General features: G+C 46.7%; 1 protein-coding gene across 14 annotated transcripts in view; it reads right to left on the bottom strand.

The window, feature by feature from the left end:
- TACC2 (transforming acidic coiled-coil containing protein 2) overlaps nucleotides 1-25,647 on the bottom strand; it is a 213,385-nt gene that overhangs the window by 156,419 nt on the left and 31,319 nt on the right. For all 14 annotated transcript variants that reach the window (XM_058697977.1, XM_058697987.1, XM_058697989.1 and 11 more), the window contains one exon: nucleotides 19,535-19,647. In XM_058697977.1, coding sequence (XP_058553960.1) covers nucleotides 19,535-19,647 — 113 coding nt within the window. The remainder of the gene's footprint in view (nucleotides 1-19,534; nucleotides 19,648-25,647) is intronic.

The raw sequence follows: 25,647 nt of genomic DNA, 5'->3' as shown, positions 1-25,647 counted from the left end.
TCCATACGTCCGATTGATCCAGAAGCACAGAACACAGCCCCCCCCCCCACCCCCCCACTGGTAATGACGCAAATAAAACCACTTCCTTGTTCCCGCCTCTGACAGGAGCTGCCAGCTTAGAGGGAGTGTGTGGCTTCCCTTCAGGTGGACTGAGGGACAAGATGATAGATGCACTCAACTTGGGCACCTTGAAAACCTGTGAGTCTTAGACAACCACCGGGAGCAAATTCCCACCGCGCATGGGACACACGACTCCCCCCTTCCCTCCCCTAATAAAAGCCCTGCTTCGGTTATTTAGCATAAGCTAAGCACCAGCAATTTCTTTGATTATCCATCTGAAGCAATTTTTAAAACCAGATTAAAGCCACTTGTCAGAAGCAGATTTGCCCAAGGGCAGGAAAAATTCTGAGAACCGATCTGTGAGGGCGCTTCAGTAACTGAAGGTTACATAATGTCCTTTTATGCTTCAAGATTGTATCAGCATGTGTGGGACGGCCATCCAGCTCAGAATCCAAAGGCCGGCTCTTGAGGGCTGGGCAGCGTAGACCTCTCAATGGGGGCTTTGCAGCCCGAAGGGGGCGCTGCCGTTGAGTGCAAGTTGCAGGATGAGGCCTGATGCGGTCCCCTTGGTGCAGACCAGAGGCCCCCAGCACGACAAACGGAGAAGCGTGGGCTAAGAGGTGATTTCCTGCAGCAAAATTCAGAGCAGACAACGGAGGTGCAGAAAAGGCCATCCCCACTACCCTGGCTGGAGACAATCACATCCAGATGGGCTCCTAAATACACAGTTCTGAAGACATACGCTTGAGCCACCCGGGAATGTTCAGAGAAGGAGGCCGTTTGAGAAAAAACAAGCGTGGCCCCTGAACTACCAGGGTTGAAGGGAACCAGCAAAACCATAAAGCATCACTGTCACGATGGAGAGTTGGCCATATACTGAGCATTTATCAAGGCCAGGCCCACGCTAAGCCCTTTTCAGTTATGACTGTGTTTAATGCACTCAGTAGCCCCGCAGAATGGATAGCCCTTACTGCCCACATGTAGAAATATTCCCAGAGAGGTTTAAGACTGGACTCAGGGTCTCGGAGCTCCTGATGCGAAGCAAGATCAAGCCCCGCACCGCCTGGCTCCAGGGCCCTGACACCTCCTGCTTCCCTGTGCTTGCTGGCCTCACCTCTTCTGCACGGGCACTGCTTCTCCCATTCACTCTGGCTGCATTATTCTGTCTTCCAGTCTGCAGCCAGAGCGATGGCTTAGAAATAAAAGCCTGATCCCATCAGCCTCGTGGGAAGACTCTCCGATGGCTTCATTTTGCAATCAGCTGTGGCCCCAGCCTGCCTTTCCTGTCTCATCCCACTCGGAGCTCCCTGTCCGTGCATCTGCCTGGAGCCCAGAGCCCAGAGCCCTCCTACTCTTCCCCAGCAGGTCTCAGTTCCACTCATCACTTGTCAACAAAGCCTTCCTGACCTCTGGGATCAGATCTTCTTTCACAGGCCCACCTAGTGATGGCTGTAGTCACAGTTGCCATCAACATGGATTGATGACCATTCCCTCCACTGGAAGATAATAAAGACTGAGTCTTTTCTCTTTTCAATATTGTATCCTCAGTATGTAGTGTATAGCAAACATTGAATATATGAATGTATGAGTAGATGGATGGGTGATTGGATGAATGCTTGGGTGGATGGAACATTGGGTGGATAGATGGTTGGGTAGATGGATGCGTGATTGGTAGATGGACGGTTGGATGGACGGCTGGATAAATGAATGATTGGTGGATGGATGGTTGGTGGATGGATGATTGGGTAGGTGGATGGTTGGGTAAATGGATGGGTGAGTGAATGGATGGTTGAGTGGATGGACAGTTGGGTAGGTGGATGGGTGGATGGGCAGATACAAATAAACCCAAAACAAGGATTCTAAATATACAGAAATGCTCCCAAATCACAGTTGTTTGACTTGAACGTTAGGAATGCTCTTTTCTTCCAGGCAACCCTAGCATTCTAGTAACCTGTTTAGTCCAAACACTTCATTTTACAGATGAGGGAAATGAGGCTCAGAAAAGGCAACACACTTTTGTTTAAATGCTTCTTCCAAAGAAGTGAGGTTAAGGCCCTACGCACACTGGTGGGTCTGATGAACTAGGGGGTGTGCTGCGAGAAATTTGTTACTAATTATAAAGTACAGAAGTCTGTGAATGATTTGTTATTTTCATAAATTAGTGTAATTTCCCCACATCACATCATCACTGTTACTCACTGCATTCCAATGTTCTTTCTAGAAAAGAAAAGCAAGGAGTAAAGAGAGATCCTGTGAGTTCGACTGCAGCCCCTGGGAACCACCAATCCTAATACACTATCCCCAGTCGTGGCAGCTGGGGTGGTGATGAGGGGGCCCGGGGCTGGGGACGGTCCTCGGCTGTGTGTGTTCCTGCCTCGGCCCACCAATTTGGTGTTTTTCTGACACAGCTGAGCCCTCAGAGAAGTATGACACTTCTGCCCTATTCTCCCTTAGCGTAATCTCTCGGGAGGAGGTGAGACTCCTCTGCTTGGTGACTTGGAGAAAGCAGCCCCCATAGGTACCCTTCTCCTCCCCCAGCTGCCTGCCATGTGACAACCTCTCTGGGGCTGGCCCTCCCCAGCCTTTGTGGCTCCCTGCACTTGTACATAGCCTGGCACTGGGTGTGGAGGGTTAGTTCAGGGGGCAGTATTGGGAGCAGCCATTCTGACTTGCTTCCCTGATTTCCCTCCTCCATGGTAAGACCCCCTTACTCTCCGGAACAGTGCAGACACTCTCACCGGGCTCTGGGGTAGGAACCCCCCATCCGCCTCCCTCCATGGAGGGACCCCTCCCTGGGATGCATATGCTCCCTTTTCTATTCTCCTAAAGCCTGTGTGCAGACTCTCTCTCAGTACCTACACGCTGTCCTATTTGTTTGCTCACTTATTTTCCTGCTGGGTATGACCTCCTGGAGGCTAAAGGGAAGTCATCTCATTTGTTTTTATATCTCGGTCTAGCACCCGTACATACTCTGCCGAATGAATCGTGGAATGATGGAATGAGTATATAAATGAGGAATAATTTTTTTCACTGACATAAAAACCTGCTTACTTGGGTTAACTCCCATACTGTGAGATGGATCCCTATTCCAGGGAGTTTGGGAAAGGATTTCTGTTCTAAGTGATTTGTGCAGAGGAAAGAATTCTCAGGTTAATAAAGAGAGGGAAATTGTCACGTCCCAACAACCAAACATGGCTGGAACATGGCTGAGTCAGTTAAGCATCTGGCTCTTGATTTGGGAGCAGGTCATGATCTCACATGTTCATGAGTTTGAGCCTTGCATCAGGCTCTGCACCGGCAGCATGGAGCCTGCTTGGGCTTCTCTCTCTCTCTCTCTCTCTCTCTCTCTCTTTCTCTCTCCTTCTCTCTCTGCCCCTTCACTGCTCATGCAAGCACTCTCTCTCTTTCTCAAAATAAGTAAACTTCAACAAACAAAACAAACAAAAAAACAATTAAACATGGTATTTCGTGGAGAAAGCCACCCCCTCAGAAAATTCTTTGCTATTCCAGCAGATTAAGTCGAATCTACACACACGATCTTAACTTGTCCAAAGAGTGCTTCCTGCACAGAGGCCTAGGAGCCCACTGACCTTAGCAGCCTTGTCAGACTCAGCTTTGTATTTTTAATCCAGTTTTAACTCTTTCTTATGCTCATTCTGTGATAGAAAAAAACAAAGACCACAATGCTTGAGCAGCCCATGAAACAGGTGGAAGGAAAATATTGTTAGGTTCTAAAGAGTTACGGGGGAGAAGGGGTGTGCGTGAGGGCGTGTTTTCCTTACTATTTCATCTGTACTCTGCCACATGAACTTTTACATGACTTCAAGGTCACGGTCAGTGTCAGTCTGCTTGTGGGAATCCATCATTCGGCAAAGCATAGGGAGGAAACCCGGCAACCGAATTCCAAGGAAAATTCAAAAATGAGCTTCTAACCAAGTTTTTCAGCATCTTTCCCGTAGCGTCCAAAAGACAGCGGAATGACCCAATTTTGTGCTTCCCAGACTGATTGCTGGAAGGGCTGATGGATTGTTGCACACACGAGCTCACCATCGCTGGCACAAACCCATGTCTCTGTGTGTCATTCGCATCTATCGTTGTCCTTCCAATGCATCTAGATAAGTCATGATCAGACCCCAATTCACTGAAATGCGTTTCCGACATAATAATTCGTTCTGATTGTTCAGACATTTCCTAATGTTCAAATCCCAAAAATAAAACTACTATCCCATTAGAGAGGATATCTTTTTTGTTCATAATAGAGAAAGGTCTTTGAGACTTTAATCAGCCCAATTCAAGGAATTTGGTGGAATTTGGTAGGAATATTTTCTTAATTTTAATTTAAATCCTACTAATTATCCACGGGAAAATGCAAGCAACTGTTTTGTTTGTGTGCTTGGATCATGGGGGTATTTTTATTTTGTTGCTTTTTTTTTTTTTTTTTTTTTTGTGGGGGGCAGGAAGGCGGCCAGGGTGTTTATTTTGTTTTGACATCAAGAAACAACACATAGCGGTAAACATATTTTTGCTAACATTCCTTCTTGATAAGACTTCTAAAGTGTATTAAAATCATTTTCCTGCCTTTGTCAACACAAGAAAAGTACAAAACATTGGAATCTTCCCTTGATGATTGAAAAATCTTTCAGAGAATTTGGGGCATTCCCTGAACAAAAAGATGTTATCAATGTCACCATGTGAGGCTGAACCCATGTGTACTGAGCTAAAAACTGTGAAGAAGGGTTTTTTTTTTCTAGAACATGTCCCAGTCACCAGCCTATTTTGTTGAGATTTGCCTCTCTATAATTCCACCGGCCTAAATGTGTGTGGGGTGGGGGGAGTCGATGAGTCAACATCACCAGAGACCAAGCCAGTTCCATGTTGAAGACATAAAAACCATCCCAGGCTCCTTCCCAACATTAACACAGCTGCGGTGATGATTTGGGAAGATTAACTCCTGTCAAGGTTGGCATTTGAGGCCACAAACAGAAAAGAGATTACAAGTGTATGCAAAATAAGCTGCTCTTGAAAAGGAAAGAAAAACAACTCTTGCCCATGGTATCCTCTCTCTTATTATTCTTTTTCTTCTGGAAACATCTCCCTACCACTCCCAAAATAAATGCCAGGTGTTTTGCTGCTCTTCCATTTAAAACTAGAGAAAGAAACTTGATACAGTGACTTTTTGGTCTTTTCAGAGAGCTTGGGTTGGAAAGTGTCATACAAAGAATTATTAACAACAACAGGGGGTTGGACTAATGGGGGTTTGGCCGCTAGAGGAGACATGGGCGACAGAGGCCTGTGATCCCCAGAGATGGAAAGCAACAGAGTAAGTGCTCCTCTTACCCCACCTAAGTCCTGAAGGATGTGGCCCAGGGAGTCCATCGGTCTCTTGGGCTTGATGAGACGGAGCTGGGCATCTGAGTGCCAGAGAAAAGAAACTTGGACAAAGAGAGAACTCTGGGGATATCCAAGTGCTGATTAGCATGTATATGTATATGAACCTGACACTAGGTTCAGACCATCAGGGAGGTTTATGGGGAAGAATCCTTAAAGCTAACACAGGGCTGGGAAAAGCTCCTGTTCCCACCAGCCATGGTGGAAAACCCCATAATTCATGGGACGTCTGTTAAAGCACTAAGAAGGTCTTGCCTCAGTAGTGGAAAAAATGAATCCTGGGCTAAACACTGCTCTGATCCCATCTAATGAAGCCCTAAAAGGATTAGGCTGTTCCAGATAACTTAACTGCATCCCAGAGCAAAGTTCAGGAATATTTATAAGAATACAAAAATATCCGGGATCCAAAAGCATAAGGCCCCACAGTATCTGGAATGCAAAGAAGCAGGAAAATATGACCCACAATGAAAATAAAACTCAGTTAATCAAAACCAACCCAGAAATTATGCAGATGATAGAATTAGTACACAAGGACTTTAAAAAAATTTTTTTTTAAGTTTATTTATTTATTTTGAGAGAGAGAGAGAAAATATGAGTCAGGAAGGGGCAGATAGAGGGGGGGAGAGAGAGAGAATCCCAAGCAGGCTCCACACTGTCATCACGGAGCCTGAAGCGGGGCTCGAACCCTGGAACCATGAGATCATGACCTGAGCTGAAGTCGGATGATGAACCGAGACACCCAGGTGCCCCCCCATTTAAAAAAATGTTTTTATAAGTTTACTTACGCAAGGACTTTTTAAAAAGTATTATAACTGTGTTCCATATGTTCAGGAGGCTAGAGGGAAGATTGAGCATGTTAAGTACAGATGTGGAAGACATAAAAAAGATCCCAATTAGGGGCACCCGACAGGCTCAGTCAGTGGAGCATGTGACTCTTGATCTCGGGGTTGTGAGTTTGAGCCCCATGTTGGATGCAGGGATTACTTAAAACTAAAATCTTAAAAAAAAAAAAATCCCAATCAAGTGTGTCAAGAAGAAAACTCTAATATCTAAAATGAAAAACATAGTGGGTGGGATTAGTAACAGATTAGTCCTTACAGAGAAAAAGACAAGTGAACTCGAAGACAGAGCAGTAGAAAGACTCCAAAATGAAACACGCAGAGAAAAGGACAAGAATTTTTAAAAACAGAGCATCAGTGAGTTGTGAGACAATTCAAGCAGCCAAATATGTATTTAATTAGAGTCCTCAAAGGAGGGAGGGAGATTTTTAAAAACTATTTGAAGAAATAATGGCTGCAAAACTTACCAAAAATGATGTAAACTATAAACCCATAGATATAAGAATCTAACTCTCAGCACAAGAAACAAGAAGGAACTTACACCAAAGTATATCATAACCAAATTGCTTAAAACCAGTAAAAACATAAAAAAATATTAAGAGCAGCCAGAGAAGGAAAGACAGAAGAACAAAAGAAAGGATGGCAGGAGTTTTTGTTGGAAACCACGCACGCTAGAGTGCAGGGGGGCAATCAATTTCAAGTAGTAAAAGAGAAAAGAACTGTCGATCAAGAACTCTTTGCCTAGCAAAAACAGCTTCCTGAAACATGGGTGAAATGAAGGTTTTTTTTTTTCAGACATTTAAAAGCCAAGAGAATTAAGTACCAGCAGACCTATCTTTCAAAAACTGTTGAAGGAAGTCCCACAAACCCAAAGAAAATAATACCAGATGGCCATTGGTACCTACACAAAAGAATAAGTAACAGCAGGAATGGTGACTCTGCAGGCAAATATAAGTTCTTTTTTCCTCATTATTTAAATCTCCTTTAAGAGATAGTTGGCTATGTCAAGCAAAAATAACATGTGTCGTGGGATTTGAAACATACATAGAAATAAAATATATGACAACAAAACACAAAGGCCCAAAGGGGAGAAATAAAAATATATTGTTGTAAGACTCTACTAAATGTACATGAAATGGTGTAATAACACTTGAAATGCATCACTTCAAAGATGTATAGTATAGATCCTAAAGCAACCACCTACATAACACAAATAGTTATGGCTAATAAGTTAAAAGGGAAATAAAATAGAATCATTAAAATAATGACTTTTTTTTCAAAAGAAGCCAAAAAGTAGGGTAAAAGGCACAGAAAAGAGATGGAGAAAACAAATAAGACTGTAGATTTAAACCAACCATATCGATAATCACATTAAATGTAAATGTAATAAACACTTCTGTTAAAAGGCAGTAATATTCAGAGTGGATGGCAAAAAAAAGACCCAACTATATGCTGTCTACAGAAAAAGCATTTCAAACTTTGCTTAAAAATACAAATAGAGTAAAAGTAAGAGAATGAAAGGCAGGGGGAAACTATACTGTGAAAATGTTAATGAAAAGAAAGCTGCTGTGTCTGTATTATATCAGACAAAACAGATTTTGGAGCAAGGAATATTACCAGGCATAAGGAAGATCATCCTAACGATAAAAGGTTCAATTCATCAATAGGACATAAACATTCTAAAAGTCTATTTAATAACAGGGGAGCCTAGGTAGCTCACTCCATTAAGCGTCTGACTCTTGATTTTGGTTCAGGTCATGATCTCATGGTTTGTGAGATCAAGCCCCATGATGGGCTCTGTGCTGAAAGCCTGCTTGGGATTCTCTCTCTCCCTCTCTTTCCACTCTCCCACCACATTCTCTTTCTCTCAAAATAAATAAATAAACATTTTTTAAGTTTATTTAATAATAGAGCTTCAAAATACACAAAGCAAAACCTGATCAAAAAAAAAAAAAAAAAAGAAAGAAATGGCCAAATCCCCGGTTATAAAGTGATAGTTCCATACCCCTTTCTCAATAATTGATTGAACAAGGGGCGCCTGGGTGGCTCAGTCAGTTAAGCGTCTTTAGCTCAGGTCATGATCTCACTGCTCGTGGGTTCGAGCCCCGCGTCGGGCTCTGTGCTGACAGCTCGGAGCCTGGAGCCTGCCTCAGATTCTGTCTCTGTCTCTCTGCTCCTTTCCTGCTTGTGCTCTCTCATTCTCTTTCTCTCAAATATAAAATAAAACATAAACAAAATTTAAAAAAATAATTGATTAAACAAGTAGATAGAAAATCAGCACAGATATAAAAGACTAGAGCAACACTATCAACCAACTTGACCCAATTGCTAAACACTACCCATTAGTGGCAGAATTATATTCTTTTCAAGTACAAATGGTACATTTAGAAGATAGACTATATTCTACCCATTTTAAAAAGTCTCAATAAATTTAAAAAGATTCAAATTATCCAAAGCATATCATCTGGCTAGAGTGGAATTAAATTATAAATTAATAACAGAAGGATATCTGGAAAGTCCCCAACTATTTGGATATAAAATAATACACTTCTAATAGCCCATGAGTCAAGGAAGAAATTAAAAGGAAAATTAGAAAGTATTTGAACCAATACTTGAACCAAATGAAAATTAGAACACACATGGGGCACCTGGGTGGCTCAGCTGGTTAAGCTTCTGACTCTTGGTTTCAGCTCAGGTCATGATCTCACGGTCGTGAGATTGAGTCCCACGTCAGGCTCTGCACTCTCAGCATAGAGCCTGCTTGGGATTCTCTCTGCCCCTCTCTTTCTGCCCCTCCTTATGCGCTCTCTCTCTCTCAAAATAAATAAACTTAAAAAAAAAACATGGGGCGCCTGGGTGGCGCAGTTGGTTAAGCATCCGACTTTAGCCAGGTCACGATCTCGCGGTCCGTGAGTTCGAGCCCCGCGTCAGGCTCTGGGCTGATGGCTCGGAGCCTGGAGCCTGTTTCCGATTCTGTGTCTCCCTCTCTCTCTCTGCCCCTCCCCCGTTCATGCTCTGTCTCTCTCGGTCCCAAAAATAAATTAAAAAAAAAAAAACGTTGAAAAAAAAAGGAAAAAAACCCCATATATATATGATTAGAGTTAGGGTTAGAGTTAGGGTTAGGGTTATATATATATGGATATATATTGGATATATAAATATATATATTTAAATATATATAAATATATATATATATATAAATATATATATATATATATATATATATATATATTTTTTTTTTTTTTTTTTTTTAAGAAGCCAGACACCAAAGTATAAATGATGTTTAATCCCCCTTTATATGATGTTCAAGACCTGGCAGAAGTCAGAATGGTTGTTATTCTTGGGCAGTGTATTGACTGGGAGGGGACATGAGAGAATGTCCTGGGGTGACGGGAATGATTTAGATCTAGGGGAGGCTTGATTACACGTGAGTGTAAACATTCATCAAGCTCTCAGCTTCATACTTTTACAGAATGTATTTTATACCAATAAACACACACACACACACACACACACACACACACACACACACAAAACTATGGAGACAGTAAAATGATCAATGGTTACCAGGGGTTGGTAGGGGTGGGAGGGAGGAATGAAAAGGTGCAGCACAGGAAAATTTTTAAGGCAGTAAAACTATTCTGTAAGATACTGCAATGAATACCTGTATGATATTGTGTTATGGATTTGCCAAATCCATTGACTATACGGAGCAGAGCTTGATATAAACTGTAGATCTTAGTTAATAATGTATCAATATTGGTTCATTAGCTGTAACAAATATACCACACTAATGCAAAATGTTAATAATAAGGCAAACTGTATAGGAGGAAGGGGGGTATATAAGAATTCTCTGTAGGGCTCAATTTTTCTATAAACCTGAAACTGCTCTAAAACATAGTCTATAAATTATTTAAGTATGTAGTATATAAATACCTGTATTAGTATATTGTTTAAATATTTAAGTATATTATGCATAATATATGTATGTGTATGTTGTGTTAATATGTATGTTAACATATTTTAAAATTATATGTGTGTCAATATATTATTTAAATATATTACATAAATATTATTGTTTAAATATATTACATAATTATTGTTTAAATAGATTACATAAATATTTATATCAATAAATATATTGTTTGAAGATATTTAAATATTTAAATACATGAAAATATATACGCACATACACACACAGCCACCACAATCAATAAAGAATGAGGAAAATGTGAAAAGCTTGAGGGAAGCACTAATATTTTAAGAGCATTTGTCTATAGATGGTGAGTGCATTGGTAATTTTTTTCCCCCTCACTTGTCACTTTTCTGTATTTTCCAAATTGTTGCAATGCATGGGAGATGATCTCAGGATGGAAAAATACTCCTCCTCTCCTCTTTTTAAATGCCCTGTTGAAACCAGATGAGCAGAAAGCAGACACACACCTAATTCAGCGCGTGACCTTCTTTCTCAGCCTGTATCTCAAGTCAGGAGCTCACTACCCCCCCCCCCCCCCCCCCCCGCCCCCTCTCTGTGTTTACTTCCTGCCAGAGTTAAATAATGAGTCAGAAGCAGGACTGGGGACTGGCTGGGCGGAGGCTGCCCCCCCGGCTCCGCCTGACACACCCAGCCTTGGCAGGAGCTTGGGAGTAGATCTGGGACTTTGCAGAAGTTTGTTTGCAAGGAGGAGATTACTATTGCCTAGGAAACACGGGGCATGGTCATGAAGAGCTGGCCCAGCCCCTGCTCATCAAACAGGTCTTTTTCATTTTTCTTTTTTCTGGGTCTGCGAATGGACCTTGTTTATAGGGAAATTAAATTGAAGGACAGACCCGGGTTTCCTTCTAATTATGGAGACCACAACACAAATGTTTTCAGACCCCCCGGGAGAGCTCAGCAATAACGGGTCTGAGCCCCGGCTTCCAGAGGCACCAGACCGAGCTGGACTGTGGTCCCCACCACGCCACATTTTGTCTGTGTGGGGACAAGTTTCTTAACCTCTCCGAGCCTCGATTTCCTCGTGGCCTTCCGGTCATCTGCGTGTGTCCATTCTGAGTGGCGGGTGAGGTGTGTGTTTGGGCCCTGGGTCCCCTGCCCTGCATGCAGGTGACTCAGTGGCAAGGCACAAGGGGACATTCTGGCCTGTCATTTCAAGTCCACCCTTTCATGTTTCAAACCATTTTTCTACCCTTCCCTAAGCTGCTGCTACCCAAACACCAAGAATTTTTGTTCTAAGTAAGTCTATATTTGAAAAAGTCAAGGGGTTGAGCTTAATGAATCTGCCACATCTTCTGTTTCCCAGACTTAAAGAAGGTCTGGAGTTCTCTATTGAAGAGCCTAGTAAGTCTGGGGGCGCCTGTGTGGCTCAGTCAGTTAAGCATCTGACTTCGGCTCAGGTCACGATCTCACAGTTCATGAGTTCGAGCCCTGTGTCGGGCTCTGTGCTGACAGCTCAGAGCCTGGATCCTGCTTTGGATTCTGTGTCTCCCTGTCTCTCTGCCCCTGTCCAGTTTGCACTCTCTCTCTCTCAAAAATAAACATTAAAAAGGATATTTTTTTTTTTACAGAGCCCAGTAAGTCCAGTCTTTCCTAAAGTCTGTTTCCTATAGATCCATAATAATTACAGTGTTCCCTCTGCCTGGAACCATCTTCTTTCCCCACAAATCCCTATTTCTATTTGGTTTCAAAGACCCAGCAGCAAGGGTGCTCCCTCTGGAGGACTCTCTCCCTTCCCTCAGCAGAGCCGGGCCCTCTCTCCCACCCCGGTGCTCCCACAGAGCCTGCCTGTAGCATTTAGCTCTTCTAGAACGCTTTGTTTACATGCCTCTCTCTACAACTGGACCAATACGTCCCGTTGGTCTCTTCCCCCTCTGGCCTCCAGCTCAGAGCTTGGCCTGTGGTGAGCTGCAGACCCATGTTCGCTAAATGGAATATGGAATCTTCTCCCCATCCCCCAAAAAGGATGAGGTCTGTTCAGGTGTTTAAGGGACTGGGTGTACAGCAGGAAGTGGGCTATCCCTGAAGTACCAAAGAGAGCCCTGCTTTTCTCCCAAAGATGGAGGTCTATCCTGGGTGGCCCTGTGAGACGGGGACTGTGACAGCTCACTTTTTGGCCAGCGTCACCCAATACTGGACACTGGGTCTGCGACTGTGGAACTCGGCGGAATATACCCGATTGGCCACTTTTTCACTTCTCAGCAAAGGGTGCTCATCGCCCAATTGCTGAAGCCAAAGTTAAAGGAATCTTCCTTGACTGTTCCCTCTCTCCTTCCAAATCCAATCCATCAATCCATCGGGTCCTGTCTCTCAGCTCCCGAATACCCAAAATATCAGAGCTGTGTCTGTTTCTCCATTTTCACTGTAATCACCTCAGTCCCGCTGTGCTCAGGATCCTCCCCAGAGGGGTGAACATTGGCTCTCGGGAGGGGAAAACATCTTAGATATTACAGTGCAATTACAAGGTCATAGCTGGTCCAATATGGAATCCAAAGACCACAATACATATACAATGTACCTAATGGAGAGTTCTTGGGGAGGAGAAGGCAATTAGGAACAAACTGTCTAGGAAGGTTCCTGTAGCAGGACAGAGGGAGATAATGAAACCATGATTGTGATCCCTGCCTCCTTAGAGGCACGCTGGATCCTGCCAGGGTCCTGAGTATTTCAGAACTCCCCTGCTCATGCTTCCTTCTCTGACCTCCCGGCCTCCAGTCTGGCCCCCTTGCATTCTCCACACAGCAGTCAGAGAGGTTCTATTAAAACATAAATCAGGGGCGCCTGAGTGGCTCAGTTGGTTAAGCGTCTGAGTCTTGATCTCAGCCCAGGTCATGATCTCACAGTTTGTGGGGTCCAGCCCAGAGTCAGGCTCTGCATTGACAACACAGAGCCTACTTGGGATTCTCTCTCTCTCTCTCTCTCTCTCTCTCTCTCTCTCTCTCTCTCTTCCCCTTCCCTGCTTGTGCTTTCTCCCTCTAAGTAAATAAATAAACATTAAAAAAAAATAAATCCATTCATGTCACCTAAATCTAGATCTCTTACCATGGCCTTCAGGCCCTAGTCTGGCCAATCTGGACCCTGTCCTCCTCCCCACCTCTTCCTACTCATCAGCCTTCTTCTGTTTCTCTAACAAACCAAATTCATTTGCCCCTTACGTCCTTTCCACTGCCTGTCCCTAGACCTGGATCTTCCTCTGCCTGCCTTTTTTTTTTTTTTTTAAGTTTATTTATTTTTGAGAGAGAGAGAGAGAGAGAGAGAGAGAGAGAGCATGTGCATGTGTGAGTGATTGGGGGAGAGGCAGAGAGAGAGAGGAAAGAGGGAATCCCAAGCAAGTTCCTCACTGTCAGCACGGAGCCTTACACATCAGGCTCAGTCCTACGAACCGTGAGATCGTGACCTTAGTCAAAATCAAAGAGTCGGACACTCAACTGACTGAGTCCCCCAGGTGCCCCCCATGCCTGGCCTCCTTTTTGCCATTCCAGACTCAGTTCATACATCACCTCCTTCTCTGAGCATCTAATCCAGAGTATCAAACTGTAGGGTTCTCAGCGTCAGGTGCATCAAACCTTGGGGTGCATCAGAATCACCTGGAGGCCTGGTTAAACACAGATCCCGGGGCCCCACCTCTAGAGTTGGATTCAGAGAGTCTGACCTAAGACTGAATTTCTGTCAGGTTTGCAGGGGATGTTGAGCCTGCCAATCTGGACTTCACTTTGAGAACCACGACTGAATCTGAACTAGCCACTCCCTGTCTGTGGCCATCTACCCCAGCGCCCCATTTGGTGCCTTTTAGAGCCCTGATATTACCTGAAAGTGTCTGTCTTCCTTTTGTTTCCTTGTTTAATGTCCGACTTCCTCACTACAACCTACTTACCCAGTGGGGCAGAGAGACTCCAGGGCTCTGGCTGACAGCTGTGTCCCCACCACCTAGCACAGAATCGGGCCCAGAACGGTGGCGCCCAATAGATATTTGTAGGAGGAAAAAAATAGAAGAGGGGAGAGGACAGAGGCTTAATGTACACGAATTATCCCCAAATTCTGTGCCATAACTTGAAAGTTTACAGAAGCACAAGCAAGTTGGTATTGCTGTTGGCCTGAGGGTAGCACCTTGGGCCGTGTGCTAAGAGTTTGTCATAAAGATCACATGGGTGTCTTATTAAAAACAGATTGTTGGGCTTCACCCCAAATCTACTGTATCAGACTCTTCATGGGAGAGGTCAGGAAATGGGGTATTTTTAATACTTATAACTTGGACCTGGCAATAGATGAGTATTTCAGAAATTCCCCCACTCATGAGAATCACCTAGGATGCTTATTAAACACAGATTCCTGGGGCATGTGGGTGGTTCAGTCGGTTAAGTGTCTGGCTTCAGCTCAGGTCATGATCTCGTGGTTCGTGAGTTTGAGCCCCGCATTGGGCTCTGTGCTGACTGTGCAGAACCTGCTTGGGATTCTCTGTCTCTCTCTGCCCCTCCCCTACTTGTGCTCTTATCTCTCTCAAAAGAAATAAATAAGCTTAAACACACACACACACACACACACACACACACACACACCAAAAAACCCACAGAGTCCTAAGTTCCACATGTAGCGATTTGATTCAGAAGGACTAGGGTGGCTCTAGGAATTTATATATTTTACAAACACCCAGGTAAACCTTATGATCTGGGGAGACTGGGAAATACCACCCCCGATGGTTTCATTTACTATCCTTCACCCCCATCCTGACCTTGTCCTATGCTCTTAGGTACAGTTTTAAGGTCATGAAAATAAGAGCAGTGGAATGAACTACCCCACCTGAGACTAACGTGTGAACCACCATGAGGATAGTATAGAATTGGGGACCACAATGCTCCATTAAACTATCACCCCTCCCCACACCAGGGGCCAGCTTAAATAAAAGCCAGGGTTCCCAGGAGACTCCTATGGTCTTTCTTTCAATGTGTCCAGAATTGTTCATAATTTCCCTATAGTAGGTATCCCTTTAGACATCCTTGGCTCTGATGGTGGGTCCTTCTTTTGGGTTCTTGTTCCAGAACCTTAGCAGGTTCCAGAAACCTTCTTTGTCTCCACTTCCTCTGCCCACACCCAGGCAGTCACCAGGTTCTGTGGGTTCTGCCTTGGGATGGTTTCCTGGGGACCATTCCGCCGCTACAGGGACCTCCCTTATGTCCTTCCAGCCTCCCCCTCCAGCACACCAGTCCAAGCCCCTAAATTCGTCCTCTGAACTCTGTCCTCACATGCATAAATCTTTATTTAAATATAAACAAACAAACCACAAAGCCCTCCTCCAGCTTCCTGTTACTTGCAGGATAAGATCTCAACCCCTCACCTGACCTCCATATTCTCCTCCATCTGACCTCACTCCTTCTGCCTTGTTTTTAGTGAACACTCACCCCCTCTGTCAGGGCTCACGTCCTACTCAGCCACAAAGAGACCCAATTCAGGAATTCCGCCCCACCTGGGATGGCCTCTAGAGCTGTCCCCTTTAGTTCACCCCCCACCCCTGCCAGGAGACTCTCCTTGTCCACCCCAGCCCTCAGAGAAGCCTTCTTCTCCTGAACCCCAACAGCACTGAGCCTATGGCATCACACAGCTCCAGGGAATAATGCAGTGGTTCTCAAGTGTGGACCTTGGACCAACCAGCAGCATCAGCATCACTTGGGAACCGGTTAGAAACGCTCATCCTTAGGCCCTGGGCCACACCTACTGAATCAGAATCTCTGGAAAAGAAACCCAGCGATCTATGTTTTAACCAGCCTGGCAGGGTGATCCTGAGGCCTGCTCACGTTTGAGAACCAGCAGATAATGGTTAAGACTCCTGGCTATCGAGGGGCGCCTGGGTGGCTCAGTCAGTTAAGTGTCCAAGTCCAGCTCAGGTCATGATCTCGGGGTCTGTGAGTTCGAGACCCGCGTCGGGCTGTCAGGCTCTGTGCTGACAGCTCGGAGCCTGGAGCCTGCTTGGGATTCTGTGTCTCCCTTTCTCTCTCTGCCCCCCACCCCCCACTCACACTCTGTCTCTCAAAAATAAATAAACATTAAAAAAAAATTTGTTTTTTAAAGACTCTAGGCTGTTGAGTTTCTAGCCCCTCTTCTTCAGTGACAAAGGTGCCAGAAACTCACTTAGGACTCGCTTAGGGCCTCTGCCTGAGAAACGTCAGTCAGCTCTGAACTACTGCCTGTGACCCTCCTTGGAAGCGTGAGCAGGTAGGTTGCGAGAGGACAGGAAACAGCTACTACTCAGCAGTTTTTCCTACAAGACAGTCATTTCCTCTGGTGCAACCTCATAGCTCTACTCTCTGGGGAGAAGTTGTATGGTAAGATCCATTGTGTTTTGAGTGTTTAAAAAGAAAGGGGTGCCATCCCTGGCTGGTGGTACCCAAGGAGCGAAAGGAAGGCTCGTGAGACGGTGGGCGGTGGACCCCGAACTGGGCGCAGGCACCCAGGGCAGCCATGCTCGAGGGTGGACGTTGCTGAGCAGTAAGAGGGGCACCCCGGCTTTGTCCTAGGAGCGCGGGCTCATCCTCCCTCAGGAGGCAGGGACTTGGGCAGCGATGGGCACAAGGGAGGTGCCTCCCAGCCTCTGCAGGGCTCTGAGCAAAGCGGGGCGAAGTTGCAACAGCGACACCACGTGGCGATGGGAACGCAAGGCGGATGAATTGACGTGCCTCAGTCGGATGAAAACCTTTACCCCTTCGGGGATGTAGGAGCCCCATCCTTGTGTCATTCAGAGGGAGGAAGACCCTTAAAGGCAGAAACAATGGACTTTCTACTACTAAATCGTAGATGACATAGGGCTCCAAGCCTCAGTTTCCCCATCTGCAGAGTGAAGAGAACGCTGTGTGGAGGGACGTTAGGCAATATTAACATATGCCTTTCCCCCTACATTCTTCCCTTGTCTCCAGGTCCAGTGGGAACCACTGCGAGCCTTTCTGTGTTTTCTCTCTGGAGTTTTTCCAATGAGAAAACACAGTATGAGGCCAATGGTTTCTTCGGTCTTTTGTAAAAACCTATCATCTCGCCTGTGAAGAGAAAATGCTGATTGTCCAATGTGGCAAAGGGAGAGATAAATGCATTGGAGCAAAACAAGAGAGCAGAGGAAAGTCTTAGAAAGTGAGGAATGTCTGAGAGTCCCTCCCTGCTCCCTGACTGTGTCCTCCCGGCCTCACCAAAGACTCCCCAGTGCCAAGAGCATCATGTAAGCAGCGCACTCCTAGGGCCCGAGGGACAGCGTGGCCCGGATCACGGGCACCACGGTGGCGAGGGGACAGACGACGGCCTCAACAGAGCAGGTGGGGAGGGGGGCCTTGCAAGGACGGCTGACGTGGGCATGCCCACCAGCCTGGCAGAGTAAGGACTCGGAATCGGAAATGAATTGATTTAAAGAAAATTAAAGTTCACTTTGTGCGCACAGAGCGTCTGGCGTGGTGTTGGGTGCCCATCCGCAAAATGAACACAAAACACGGTTATTAGCATCGTCGTGGATGCCGAGGGCTGTGTGTGCCACCAGACCAGTACCCACGGAGCCAGCTCTTGCCCTCTCTTCCTACAAATGGCCTGACTCCAGGAGCCCGCGCCCCTCTTGATGGTTTGTGGGTTAGTCCAGAGCCCTGCACCCCAGACATTCACGTGTTTGTGGAGGAGAATCTATGTTTCTAATTGTGAACAGGAAGTGGCTTCTTTGGGCTTGCTCTTAGAAGGCACCTCCTTTATGCTCATGACAATAAGAACAAAGGGAGAAATCATAATGGACTAAAGCTGAGGAACAAGAAACAAAAGCCTTTTGAGCTGTTGTTACTCTTCAGTGTAGCTGAGACCCAGGCCCCAGATATTTCCCAAACCTCTTGAGAGATCCCGGGACCTCACAAAGAAGGGGAGGGGAGAGCCGGATCTTGGATCTCCGCCTACAGAGATTTCCCCTGCATAGAAGTCCAGAAAAGATGGGTCTCTCCATTAGCTTCATGATCACCCAGAGCCAATGTAGACAGGTCATCTGGTCTCATTAGAGTCAAATATTAAAATCTCCGTCCAGTTATCCTGGTACAAAGTTCATGAAAACGAAATAGCCATGGGGGTCGAGGAGGCAAAGGAGGCCTCCCTTTTGCAGAAAACAGGGGTCAGAGGTGCCGTTCAAGGCATATTCTGTGATTCCCTCTGCAAAAAAGAACACTCTGCGCCACCATTTCCCTAAAGAAATCTGATGTTCAGGCCAAGAAGTTCAAAGTGGTTCGTCTGGAAACCCCATAGCCAGAGCCCTCCCCCCGAAAGTAATACCAGTCAGGCGTGGAAATTCCTGCCACCAGGGGTCGCTCTTACTCACCCACGACCCTCCATAGTTTAAGGCTTAAACTCTTTGGTAAAAAGACACCACAAAGCATTCATGATCTCAGATTTCATTGTCTACTGCCTGTGATGGGGAAGAAGGGGTGTCTACCTTTCAATTGTTCATTTTTGTTCCTTGGAGCTCCTGTTGATTTATTTCTTCAAGACCAGTAATTCTAGCCTCCAGCCTCCCGGAAGCTGGGCTGCGCTGAACCAGATCACGCACTGAACCCACCACAGACGATTAGTAACTGCCTCCAGGGCTCCTGTCCCCAGGCGGTTCTGGGGACTGAATGTTCACATCTGCTGGCTCTCTGCTTGTGAACGCCCCCAAAACGGTGGGTGCCAAAGGCTGCATGGGAAGAGTCCATTGGGTTTCTTCCCATCGGCCATGGCAGGGAAATCGGGACCCGCTCTGGGTCATAATAAGCAACGACTGACCCCGCACTGGCCTTGTTTCCCTGCACCAATGTGGCCTTCGCGATGCCTGGAATGCATCCACCAGCCTCCCTGGGACCGAGGGTCCTGGCCACTTTAGTACTAGTTTTTGAATCCTGTCTCATCGGCCGGTGCCCTCCTCATTGGCTACTATGCTGGAATATAGTCCCCGTCTCACCGCACATCAGACACCCTTCAGTAGCCTTGATCTTTTAAAGTTCTGATAATGAGGATAAACAGCCCGGAGTCTTGCTGGAAAGGAACTATAATGGCTAGATTCATTGGGCAGAAAAACATATCGATTCTCTAACCATGCAGGTCAAGGCAATCACAAAGCAGTCTATGAGCCAAGGCTCTGACCATCTCACCACTGAGGACCACGTCATGGGTTTTAGGGTAAATGTTCCAAAGCAAATGGAGCAGAGCAAATGCTAGGCAGGCAGTGAGCTGGCCACGCAGGGGGCCGGGTCAGTCCTCTGAACCTGGCTCCTACCTGTGTGAGTCCCCATGGTCACTGCTTCCGGACTTCTCCTCCAGGTTCCTTTTTATGTTCTGACCGTTCCCGGGTGGTCGCACAGACCCCGAACTCTGAGCCGACGAAGTTCTCTGTGCCAGAAGAAAGAGAAATTGGAGAAGTCAAATAGGAGTCCCTGAAGACACAAGAGCATTTCTCAATTTGGCCCCTGGCCGCATATTGAAGTGCCAGGTTGGGGCGCCTGGGTGGCTCAGTCGGTTAAGCATCTGACTTTGGCTCAGGTCATGATCTCACGGCCCGTGGGTTCGAGCCCCGCGTCGGGCTCTGTGCTGACGGCTCAGAGCTGGAGTCTGCTTCGGATTCTGTGTCTCCCTCTCTCTCCACCCCTGCCCTGCTCACGCTCCCTCGCTGTCTTCCAAAAATAAATAAATGTTAAAAAAAATAATTTGAAGTGTCAGGTTGTTCACTTGCTTTGTCATCCGGCTGAGCAATGCCCGTGTCCTGGCACCGAGCGATACGCCGAGATATATGGTGACCCCTCCTCCCATCTGATGGAGGAGAAACAATTACACACAAGATTCCAGCTGAGTAGGACGACTGTTTCATTATTTTTTTTTAGTTTATTTATTTATTTTGAGAGAGAGGCAGCACAAGTGGGGGAGGGGCAGAGACAGAGGATGAGAGAGAGAGAATCCCAAGCAGGCTCTGCATTGCCAGCGCAAAGCCTGACGCGGGGCTCAAACTCACGAAGTCGCGAGATCCTGACCTGAGCCGAAATCAAGAGTCAGATGCTTAACCAACTGAACCACCCAGGCGCCCCAGGATGACTGGGGACACGTACCAGACTTTGGGGGTCATCTGCTCCCCTGGAGAAAGCGAGGATATCTGATCTAAAATCTTCCAAGTGCCCAACTGGCTTGTGGCAACACCTAGATGGGAGATATTTCCCCACCCCCTCCCCATGACTTTGTGAACCAGAATCCAGCCAGAAACCTGGGGGAAAACACCGAACAGAAAAAATGATGAGCCCATGGAAACCTGGGGCCACCTGTTCAAAGCCCTAACCAGTCTGAGAGGTGGTTGCCTTTTCCTTCACTTCTACAATAAGTTCATCTGCTGGGGAATCAATTTTTAAGACCAAGATACAAAACATATAAGGGACAGTCCAAATTTCAAATCATGGGATGGAAAGAGACGAGAGGTTTTTAAAAACCCAATGTAGGGGCACCTGGGTGGCTCAGTTAAGCGTCTGACTTTGGCTCAGGTCATGATCTCACGGCTCGTGAGTTCGAATCCCACATCAGGCTCAGAGCCTGGATCCTACTTCGGATTCTGTGTCTCCCTCTCTCTCTCTCTCTCTCTCTCTCTCTGCACCTCTCCTACTCTCTCTCTCTCTCTCTCTCTCTCTCTCTCTCTCTGTCTTTCAAAAATAAATAAACATTAAAAAAATGTTTTTTAGGGGCGCTGGGTGGCTCAGTCGGTTAAACGGCCAACTTCGGCTCAGGTCATGATCTCACAGTTTGTGGGTTTGAGCCCCGCGTCGGGCTCTGTGCTGACAGCTCGGAGCCTGGAGCCTGTTTCAGATTCTGTGTCTCCCTCTCTCTGACCCTCCCCCGTTCATGCTCTGTCTCTCTCTGTCTCAAAAATAAATAAACGTTAAAAAAAAAAAAAATTAAAAAAAAATGTTTTTTAGAATTCAATTCAAAGAATGCTCATTAAAGTATAATATAAATGTCAGAAATGGAAAAAGGGCTTTTGTTTTTTTTATAAACCCCAAGCAGTGTTTCCCAAAGCAGTGGTTGTCTTTGAGTTCATCTTCCCAGGAAGGCCCCACAGCCCTGCCCGTTGAGGTGCATGCAAGACTTGGGTCGACCAGGTCCTCAGCAGGACCCCCCGCAGAACCAGAGGGACGGGAACCTGGTGGGGGTTCTGTAGGACATGCGTGCAAGGGTCACCAGCAGCCTGTTTCTAGCCACTGTGGAAGAAGGCGGCCTGCAGCGAGAGACCACTGCCAGCAGGCAGAGAGAGGCCGAGACGAGGGACAGAGGGCAGAGGTCCCAGGGCTGTGGAGGCCTTGGTTCTAGCTGGTCCTGGGGTCCAGCCCGTTCTGCCCTCTTCAACCAACGATTACACAAGATCTTGAGTCCTCATTTGCCTTCACTGACACAGTGAAGTGTCACTCTCTCTCTCTCTCTGTCACTTGCAACCAAAAAAGTACATTCCATAAGAGGTCAGACCAGCTTTGAAGGAAACAAAGTGTTCTGTGTCAGATAAGTTTAAGAAGGGCTCATTATCTAGCCCTTTTTTGGAAATTCACAGTGCAGGGGCGCCTGGGTGGCTCAGTCAGTTAAGTGTCCGACTTGGGCTCAGGTCATGATCTCGAGGTTCGTGAATTCCAGCCCCATGTAGGGCTCTGTGCTGATACCTCAGAGCCTGGAGCCTGCTTCAGATTCTGTATCTCCCTCTCTCTCTGCCCCTCCCCTGCTCACGCTCTGCCTCTCTCTAGAAAATAAACATTAACAAAATTTTTTTTAAAGACATTGACAGTGCGAGGGCGCCTGGGTGGCTCATTGGGTTAAGCATCTGACTCTTGATCTCAGCTCAAGTCATGATCTCATGGTCATGAGATCCAGCCCCAAGTTGGGCCCCACGCCTGGCATGGAGTTTGCTTGAGATTCTCTCTCTCCCTCTCTCTCTCTGCCCCCCCTCCCCCTCTCCCTCGCTCACATGCTCACTCTCTCTCTCTCAAAAAAAAAAAAAAAAAAAAAAAATAGAGCCTAGGGAAAGGTCTGAGAAGTTCTGTGGTAAAATAACACATTGTACTCTAGCTCAGTTTCCCAAAGTTTCTTGACCACAGCATCCTCTGTTCACGTGCCACCTGTTACCATCTCATAGAGCTAGCGCTCTTAGGTCTTAGCACAAGACCTCACTTCTTTTCACGGTGCCTAAATCCAGCACGTGATCCAAGTCCACGGGGCGGGGCAGCCCCTCGCCTGGGGGAGGTGGGGGCGCCTTCGTGAAAACTGGAAGGTGGCACTGTCCCGGGCAGGTGCGTGGCTGTGAGCAGACAGCGCCTTCAGGTGAATTCGAAACAGCTTCCCTTTCCTCCAGCGGTTGCAGCTCAGATCTAGGCATTTGGCTTGTCGGGTGTTTGGGAGAAACCGGGCAGCGTGGGCCCCAGGTCCTGTCCTAAGGGAGGCAGTGGAGGTGAGGCACCAGGAGGTAGGCAAGAAGGGCTTCTCCGGACTTGCCGGGGCTCCCTGTGGCTGCCTGCTCCTTGTCGCTACGAATCTTCTCTCACCCCTCACAGGTGAGACCCAGAGAGAGACCCAGCCCAGCCCTGCTCAACAAAGAGAGCAACTGGAAAGACAAAAGTCCTCTCCTAAGCCCGCCAATTCACCAACTGTGACCACAGGCACTGATGCAGCCACATCATTTGTTAAATTTCTCCTTTCACCCAGACCTTCCAGAAAGCATTTACCGATTTGTTGATTCATTCAATCATCTAAGATCCATTCATCGAAACCCTAGCACGCGCCAGAACCAGTGTTAGAAGTGGGGGCTACAAAAATCACTGAGATGCGGTCTCCGCCCTGGAGCTGTTCACAGACTAGGGAGACAGACCCCTGTGCTGTGACCACAGAGGTATGGACACAGGGCCACCCAAGGGGGAGACCCAGTCCTTCCAGGAAAGGAGGATCCCCGCCCCCGCCCCCCACCAAAACCTCTATCAACCTCCAGGCCAGGATTGTTGTAAATCAATTTTTGGAGCTTCTGTTGGACATCTGGGTGCAAATCATCCGTGCAGTCTGAACCTGGGATTTTCTTGAGACCTTGAATCTTGTGTTGGATGGGTGGTGTCTTTGACCTTCATACACAGCCTGAGGAACAAGTTAACTTTGGCTCTGTTTCCCCCAGCTAAGGCATGTGTCTTAGGTGTTGGCTGCTATGTTCACGCAATTGGGTCCAAAGGTAAAATATAAAAGATGCCTCAACTCTCAGGGGCCGCACATTCTAGTCCTCACACGATACTACAATTAGAAACTCTCCATTCCATTCACTTTTGCTGAGACCGAATGTGGGGGGAAATAACAATAACTCCTGTTTATTGAGCACTTACTAAGTACCAGGCACCGGGCCAGTAGTCTCTATGAACCGTGTCATTGAATCTTGACAACAACCTTAAGAGCCAAGCACTATTCGTGTCCTTGTTTTAGAGCTGAGGTTTGCAGAGGGCAAGTGTTTGGCCATGATCTCACAACAGTGGAGTCTAAGTGGACCTATTTCTCTCTGACCCCAGTGCCAGGAAAAAGGCATTTTTGTTCTATCCCTTTAGTGGGGACGTGTCGAAGGAGGCAGAGAGAGCTGGGGCTGATCCCTTGACTAAAAAAGGGCTGCTGACCCCCCTGCCGGCTTGACGTACATGCCGGCTGAACCGTTTCCTGAAATGAGAGCTCCTTCCTGTCCTACAGGCCTCAGTCTCCTGATCTGCGAACCAAGATGACAATCGTCCCTATTGGACAGTATCAACACAGTCCAAACTTTACATTGCTGTGAATTCAGACTCCAAAGTATTTCCGACTCTTCTAGAATGTTCTTTACCTATATAAGACTACTACCTTTGGGTGCATGAGTTAAAAATGTTTACTATGATAACTCAAGAATGCCAATACAGAGGGAGTGACATTTTCATCTTAGTCCTGAAGTTTTCAGATCGTAACCCAATTCCTGCTTGGCGGACTGCGACATGGGCCTCGGCTCCAAACACCTTCTACGGCCAGGCTTCCCCTTCAGTCACCACATTATCTGCAGTGACTTATTCTGCAAATAATTTGACAGATAAATCTCCAGCCCTTTAGCCCATGATCAAGGTTACTTTAAAGTAATTCTGGAAAGACGCTGACACGTCTAACGGCCCAGACAGATGCAAACAACAGATGGTGTAAGGAGACAGATCTCTGCTCTAACTAAGGGGGATAAGGGACCACGCGTTAACTTTCCTCGGGCAAAGGTAATATAACAAGGGCTCAGGGTCGTCTTTTAAGGCCGAGAAAGACGCTCTGCCTTTCTGCCTCTTCAGCCCCATCCCTCCTCCTAACAGACAACTAATCTGCGAGAAGAATACCATCTCCCTCCAAACAAAACATATCTGGAGGGACTCGAAACAAAAGTGCCAGGGCTGGGGCGCCTGGGTGGCGCAGTCGGTTAAGCGTCCGACTTCAGCCAGGTCACGATCTCGTGGTCCGTGAGTTCGAGCCCCGCGTCAGGCTCTGGGCTGACGGCTCGGAGCCTGGAGCCTGTTTCCGATTCTGTGTCTCCCTCTCTCTCTGCCCCTCCCCCGTTCATGCTCTGTCTGTCTCTGTCCCAAAAATAAATTAAAAAAAAAAAAAAAAAAAACGTTGAAAAAAACAAAAGTGCCAGGGCTGTTGATGGGAATGTCACATTGCAGTTTCCAAAGTGCGTCGACATCCATCAGATTCTTACAGAATCCCTGCGAGCTAACCAGGAAGGGAAACCGTTTCCCATTTCTCAGACGGCAAACAGATTGTTCAATGGCTTGGCCAGGTCTTCTTCCTTGAAGTCCGATGCCCTTTCCACAATAACAGTAACACCCAACACCAGCACAGCCCTTTTTTTCTGCTGTAACAGTAACAGCAAACTTATTACTACAAACACTGTCTGTGTGCCAAGTTCCGCTCTTCTACGTGCTTTACCTATTCAAACTCATTCAATCCTCACAACCCTATTTTCCAGATAAGAACACCTAGCACAGAGAGGTTCAGCCACTTGCACTGGGTCACACAGCTTGAAAGTGATGGAGCCAGGACTCAGCCCCAGCCTCTGCTCTCGAACCCTACCTTATGTTGCCTCACCAGACACGGAAACGGTTGCCTCTGATCCCTGCCAACTTCCTGCCACGCGCCAAGTAACTAAAACAACCAGACCCTTATGAATAAGGTGGTACAGGAGCCTCGATTCATTGCCCAGAATAGCACCTGGCCCAGAGAGGCACCTCATAAATATTTGTTGAGTGTACGAAAAATAGACGATTCCCGTCTCGTCTGGCAGGCCCTTCTGCAAGGCCGGGAGAGGCACACTCGGCCCTTGGAGCTCACTCGTCTGCCACATTT

This window comes from Neofelis nebulosa, chromosome 13, assembly GCF_028018385.1.
Source record: "Neofelis nebulosa isolate mNeoNeb1 chromosome 13, mNeoNeb1.pri, whole genome shotgun sequence".
NCBI lineage: Eukaryota > Metazoa > Chordata > Mammalia > Carnivora > Felidae > Neofelis > Neofelis nebulosa.
The sequence above is the reverse complement of the archived record's forward strand: the minus strand, read 5'-3'. Positions and strand labels throughout refer to the sequence as shown.